This window comes from Symsagittifera roscoffensis, unplaced genomic scaffold, assembly GCF_963678635.1.
Source record: "Symsagittifera roscoffensis unplaced genomic scaffold, txSymRosc1.1 SCAFFOLD_1072, whole genome shotgun sequence".
In the NCBI taxonomy this organism is placed as follows: Eukaryota; Metazoa; Xenacoelomorpha; order Acoela; family Convolutidae; genus Symsagittifera; species Symsagittifera roscoffensis.
This window is the reverse complement of record NW_026971113.1, coordinates 1-6872: the sequence shown is the minus strand read 5'-3', so window position 1 is coordinate 6872 and position 6872 is coordinate 1. Positions and strand designations below refer to the sequence as shown.

General features: G+C 40.4%; 1 protein-coding gene across 1 annotated transcript; it reads right to left on the bottom strand.

The window, feature by feature from the left end:
- Window positions 1–4249: 4249 nt before the first annotated feature.
- Window positions 4250–4603, bottom strand: LOC134856163 (uncharacterized). The gene has a single exon (XM_063872528.1). It carries the CDS (start codon window positions 4601–4603, stop codon window positions 4250–4252), a length of 354 nt encoding a protein of 117 aa, XP_063728598.1.
- Window positions 4604–6872: the final 2269 nt, after the last annotated feature.

Sequence of the window (6872 nt, the reverse complement as noted above, 5' to 3'; positions counted from 1 at the left end):
GTTTTGTCGGAAAGTTAGTATTGTCTCGGATTCCGCAACAAGCGAATTTTAAAACTAAAATTTGATGACATTTTTTTTGAGCCATACGCACTTTTGTCATTGGGGAGCGCTTTGTCGTTCAGCTAATTAATCCGATTCGAGCTTGAACAACCAACCCTCAAAAAATTGAACTTGATCGTGGAAACTGTTAATAAATTTTTCTCAAAAATATAAACAGAAAGTGTCAGAGGACTTAAATAAGTGTCTTCACTCCGTTAATAAACATTCGCAAGAGCATTTCCTCGTGGGCAAGTGAACATTAACAAAAACAAGTTGGCTAATGAGCAGTTTCTAGAAACTTTCATTAATCAATTTTACAAGGAAGAGGGTGTGAGAAACATTGAAAAGCTTATATGTTGAGTACAGTGGTTTCGTTTGATGACTTTTGAACTTCATTATATGGCCAAACTGTGAGCTTTAGACGGATTCTGCAACAGGCCAAAAACAGATTTGTCGCGGATTCCACAACACTACTAGTTTTATTTGATCTTTTTTGCTAACTTACATTCCACGAACACATAATTAGAGCACGGCCTTGGTCAAAGTTGCTGCACAACAGGCGAGATTGCGGAATCTGTAAAAAAAACTGCGGAAACCGGAACAATTTGTGGAATCAACATACAAGTAAAATTATATGTGCTCAGTAAAAATGTGCTGTCCCGGATCCGACAATTCTAAATGGAAACCGCAAATTGTAAGCCGAATCCGTAAAATTTAAGCTGAATACGCAAAATGCAAGCAGAATCAGCCTACTTTTGCGGTATCCGCTCACAATTTGACTACACACATAATTTTACTTGTTTGTGGATTCCACAAATTGTTCCGGCTTTCGCAAAACTTCTTATAGATTCATCAAGTTCGCCTGTTGTGGAGCAAGATTGAGCAATACAGTGCTTTAGTTTGATTTGTGGAATCCAAAACAGCAAAGAAGGTCAAAGAAAACTAGCGATGTTGCAGAACTAAAATTCTCAAAATACACAATTTGGACTCGTAATGAAATTCACAAGTCATCAAACGAAACCACAGTACTCAACATATAGGCTTTTTAAAGTTTCCCATACCATCTTCCTAGTAAATTCGAAAATTAAAGTTTTCCAGAAACAGCTCATCAGGCAACATGCTTATAAAATGTTCACTTGTCCACGCTTAAGCGCTTTTTTATATATTAATGAACGGGAGCGAAGACACTTATTTAGGTCCTGTGACACTCTCTGTTTATACTTTCGAGAAAAGTTTTAAAGCATTTTTCCCTTCAAGTTTGATTTCATTAGCTGAAAGTGAGGTAAATTACGCTCCCCAATGACAAAAGCCTGTATGGATCAAAAAAACGTAAATGACTTTCAGTTTTAAAAGTGATTTCAGTTTTTTTATGCCTAGTGGGATAAGCAAAATTGTCTATCTATCTAGTTTCTTAAAATTGGTTTACTTTTATTGAAAAGTTTCAATCAGAAAAGACTCATGAAATTGAAAGAACCTGAAACTTTTTCGGTCATTCTTTTTAAATTTATGGACTTTCTTTTTGAAACTGTTTGCTGGCTATCATAGATGTCGGCAGTTTGGAACATCAATAGCCACTTCATGCAAACTTTCATAAATCTGATTTAGGACAATTTTTGGTTTTAGCGCGTATCGAACCTACATGGACAATTTAGCACTTCATCACTATCGTCAAGTCGACGGGATCAGAAACAAGAAGGGGGCTGAAATTCTTCAGATCCGGAAATTCTGCCAGGAAATAGAGTCCAGGTCTCACTGGTGGGTGATTTCAGGATCTGACAATTTAGAAGGTGTGACAGAAATTGAAAGACGAGCGCGACAATCTGCAAAAATTATATCTGAGACTTAAAAAAATAATTTCAGTAATTTATTACCAAGCTACAAGATAGTGGTTACATATCAGTCAGTAGACAGACAGCCTAGTAAACAGAAACGCCCTTATTTACAATAAAAAATCAATTTCTTTGTATAAGCTTTTTTATATTTAAGAACTACGATTTTAATCGCCAGATATTTTGCAGCAACTCGTTTTTCAAAAATTATTTTCAAACATCAACTCAATTTGAATTATTTCAATTTGAAACAGGTAATCATTTAACCAATCTCGAATGAGTATTTCAAAAACAAGTTTCAGACCATTTCTTAGTATATGAGATTTGAGTATTAACAAATATTAACAAATTGGAGTGGTTACAAATTTGAAAAAAAAATTAAATGAAGGTTGTCTGCTTGCTGACCTCGCATCCAAAACGTAGTTTTGAGTTTTCATTGTGGTATAATGCAATACGTGATAAAATGATATCTTGCCATTAAAATACAATTTCTATGAAATCTAAAAATTTGTTTGTCTTTTGGTAAAATTGACTTGCAGCTGCTTCATCGGAAATTGATATTTGAAAAATTTACCTACCTTTGTTTATAACGACAAAATTGATTTCTGAGATCTCCCACAACACTACGAAGACCCTATTTTGACCACTTTTTCAGCGCCGCAAGCAAATTTTTGAAGAGTGTTTTGAATTTTTTAGGCTCTTCTTGAAATGTTTTTGTTTAATCGAAAAAAGCGTTGTTCCGGAGCTCCGTTAGAACAAAAATAGCGTCGATCAGCCAAAATACATGTCTCAAAATAGTGCCAAAGGGGCACCATGCGAGGAGAGGAAGAATCCTCCCTTTCCTTCAAATTTTCCTACTGATATAGTCATTTTTGTTACAATTAAAATCAGGTTCAATTTTAGGTGCGATCGATAAAAAATCCGTAGCATTCCGCTGAAACTTTGTTCCTTTCCTATGTAGTGTGAAGCCGTGGCTTAGTTTTAAGTCCTTAAATAATTCAACTTAATAAAGTCTTGAGGGGTTAACTTTTTTCGAAGGGGGTTTAACTTTGCCTTCATTCCATTATGCAATTACTCTTCATGAGGCGTAGCGATTGGTATGTATGCCAATTAGCCCGCGACAAAAACTGCTTTATCGAAGTGTCCAGTTGGGTAAAACCCGATTTATCCTACAGTTTATCTTCCTAGAAATATTTAATATTAGAAATATCATTTAAGTAAGAGTTTGACTCAAAATTTGGCAAACTGCTCACCAGATTTGATATTTGGGAATTCAACTCAAATGTTTCTGGATTGATCCTCGCACGATGTCAACTTTCTTCATAAAATCAGTCTGCATGTAAAAAACAGCCCAACTGCTTATCGGTAAATTGCGCGCTAAATCTCCGTAGGATGAATTTAAAACCAACAAATTAACAAATATTCGTATTCTCGGCAATACAAAATTCATCGACAGTATTGATAATTTCATCCAAAATTTGCGGTAAAACAAGTTCATATATTCACCAATCACCAGCCCCATACGACACAAATTGGCGCAGGCTAGCCACAAGAACCGGTCGGTAATGTCCTTGAGACAAATTGCTCTTTTTGGCGGTCAGCCTTACTCAAGGCTGAACCGAGTTAGATCCAAAAAACAGTTAAAATAGGACGTGACCCCTTTTATAATATATTAATACATGGGCAGCTGGGGAACTTTTTGTTTTTATTTCGTTATATTAAAATACTTTTCGTTATTTTAAAAGACTTTTCGTTATATTAAAATATATCCATTTATACTCTCGCTTACATTTGCGTTGCAACATCCACCCCCCCCCCCCCCAAGAAGGAAGAACCGGAGCGAGCTTAACGGTCGGCCGAGTGACTTCACGGGTTGCGGTCTTAACAAGGGCGGATCGGGCGCAACCGTCCTGCCCGTAGTTAAGCTTGACGATTCGGGCAAGGGGGTAGTACACACGCGGACTATCGGGCTCAATCATATCGCCTGTCTTAAGAGTGAAGTCAGAATGAGTGTGCCACTTGACACGCTTATTCAGTGAGGGAACATGATCGCGAAGCCAAAGAGACCAAATAGCGTTACCATACGACTGTGCTCGCACGTACTTTTTCTTGTGATTGAAGTGCTCCCCAGGTAAAAGCGAAGGAAAGCTAGTGGCATGTTGTCCAAGCAAAAAGTGGTTTGGGGTTAACGCTTCTACCTCACGTGAATCAGTACTAACAGGCCTCGAATCCAAATCCTGCTCAACTAAGCAGAAGGTTGATCCTAACACCTCTTCGGTGACTCGCCTACTGCCTAGTATATTGTACAGCACGCGCTGCACGCTTCGGACGAGGCGCTCCCAGGAGCCGCCATGATGGGGTGCACCTGGCGGGTTAAATTTTCAAGTAACACCTTGGTGTGTAAAAATGGTTAGAGCCATGCCATTCAAGCTCTTGATGCAGGCAACTAATTCTTTTTCAGCACCAACGAAGTTCGTGCCGATATCCGACCAGATCGTGCTTGGTGTACCACGACGCGCAATGAACCGTTCAATGCCCATGACACGAGGACTAGTGTCCAGAGATGGTATGATCTCAAGGTGTACAGCCCTGGTGGTGAGGCAGGTGAAAAGGAATCCCCATCTTTTTTCAGTGCTTCTGCGAACCGGAACGTAAAGCGGTCCAAAGTAATCCACATCCGTATGATTATAGGGTGGTTGCTTAGATCCGAGACGTTCTACAGGTAAATCGGACATAATAGGCTGGATGGTACTTGCTTTGCGTTAACGGCATGTTACGCATTGATTTTCGATAGACATAGGTAGTCGACGCAACCCAAGTATTGCTTATTTCTTATTTAAAACGGAGCGCGCGCATTTAATCTAATGAATTTGATGAAAATGCGTATGGTGGATGCTGCGGGCCAACAAGCGAACTAGGTTATGTCGGGCGTCGAGTGAAATTGGGTTCTTGGTATCAAAATCGGTATTCACAAGACGAACAATCCGGCCGGTGGAACGAATGATACCAGCGGGACCAATAAACGGAGAGTATTTGGCAATTTTACTGCTAATTTTAGTAGGTTTGCCAGAGGTGAGTGTTTTCAACTCAACAGGTAAGGATTCCATCTGAGCAAGATGAATCAGTTTGTTTTCTGCAATATGAAAATCAGTGGGGTCGGTGATTCTTAAGTCCTTAACGCGAAAATGCTTATGTGAAGGCAGCATCCTCAACATAAGGGCGGCTACTCTTTTAAATCTTGTAAAAGAATTGAACATTTCCCAATTGAACCCGTGTGTGGGTTGTTGATGGATGTGACATCGGTGACGAAGGAATATGATGTCTCCAAGCAATTATCGACTTCATAAGAAGGACCCTTCAATTGAATTTTAATGATCACACATTCGTCGGGTACAAACGGCCAATCAGTGGTCCTGAGAAATCTCGGACCAATAACCCAGCTGCTATCTTTGAGGGCTTCCGAAGAAATCCCCCGCGTACCAGTATCAGCTGGAAAATTGCCGCTCAGACCATGGTGCCACTCATCAATAGTGGTCAATTCGAGGGTTTCGCCGACACGGTTGACGACGAATACAGGTAATTTGTCATTGGAGTTTAGCCACTGCAAAGCTTTAGTACTATCTGTCCACATGTAGACATGATTAATGCTGACAGTAAGGGCTGTCAGTATATCATTTTTCAGTCGTGTGGCGAGCAGAGCATCTTGAAACTCTAGCTTCGGTATAGATAGCGCTTTCATGGGCGGAACGCGAGCTTTACCAAAGATGAAGGATATTTGAGTTTTGTGCGAACTCGAAAGCCGCGCACGCAAAAACCAACCGCACAGAAAACGTCCTGTGAGCTATCACCGAACACGTGGAGCTCAATTTGATCCATAGGCTCTGTGAGGTAACAGCGGGGAATAGTCAATTGGCCTAAGAGAGGGAGACCGGAGTGCCACTCGAGAAATTTACTTCTTATGTCTTCCGGCGATTCGCCGTCCCAACTTTGGGCACTGATGTTCCAATTAACTTTAAGCAAAAGACGGGCCCTAATTGTGTATGGAGCTACTAATTTAACAGGGTCAAAAACAGAAGACACGAAACTCAAGACGGTTTGTTGTGTTTTTGCCTTCTCGAGAGGACGATTCGCGCCTCTGCTAACAACCAATATGTCTTTCACATGGTCCCACTTAAGACCTAAGATGTGTGATGATTGCTCGGCTCCGTTACATATTTCTTTGATGGGTGAAGTCGAGGTTTCGCAATGATCGAGGTTCATTGCTGAAGTAATTTCATCAGCATTACTGAAAAATTTAGACAAAACAAATCCTCCCAACTTAAGTAACGAAACCAAATCACGGCTAATTTTAATTGCATGTGTAATGTTCTCGAACAAATTCAAGTAATCGTCCATGTAAAATTTTTCGTATACGACTGATGCTACCTCAGGGTATGTGGACATATTATAAGTTCTTGTTTTTTGCAACGCGAAATTGGCGCACGTAGGCGAATCCCGTGCGCCGAATATATGGCGAGTGTACTGATGAACTACCACATCCGAAGTGGTATCCTCCCGCCACAAAAAACGGAGCGAAATTTGATCGCGGGCGAGGACTCCTGCCTGGAGGAACATCCTCTATATCCGCGGAGACGGCGTACTTGTGTTGACGGAAACGCAAAAACACAAAAATTAAATTTTGAGTAGGTCCTGACCAACCAATAAGGACTTATTTAAGGTTGTGCCGTGAAGCTTAGAAGCCTCATTAAGGGCTCGGCGCACCTTACCCGGCTTATTCGGTTTTACGACCGGATGGTGGGGAAGATACCACTCGCGATCGGAACGCTTACGTGGATCATGCGGTTCTACGGTAACGACATAACCTTTCCTAATGTCCTCTCGTATTGTGTCTGCGTATCTTTCGCGCAGTTCAGAGTCTTTACTTAACCTTCTCTCCAATGTTTTAAATTTGGCTGGTGACGAGTAAAAATTGTTTGGTAGACTGACATTACTATCAATCCAAAG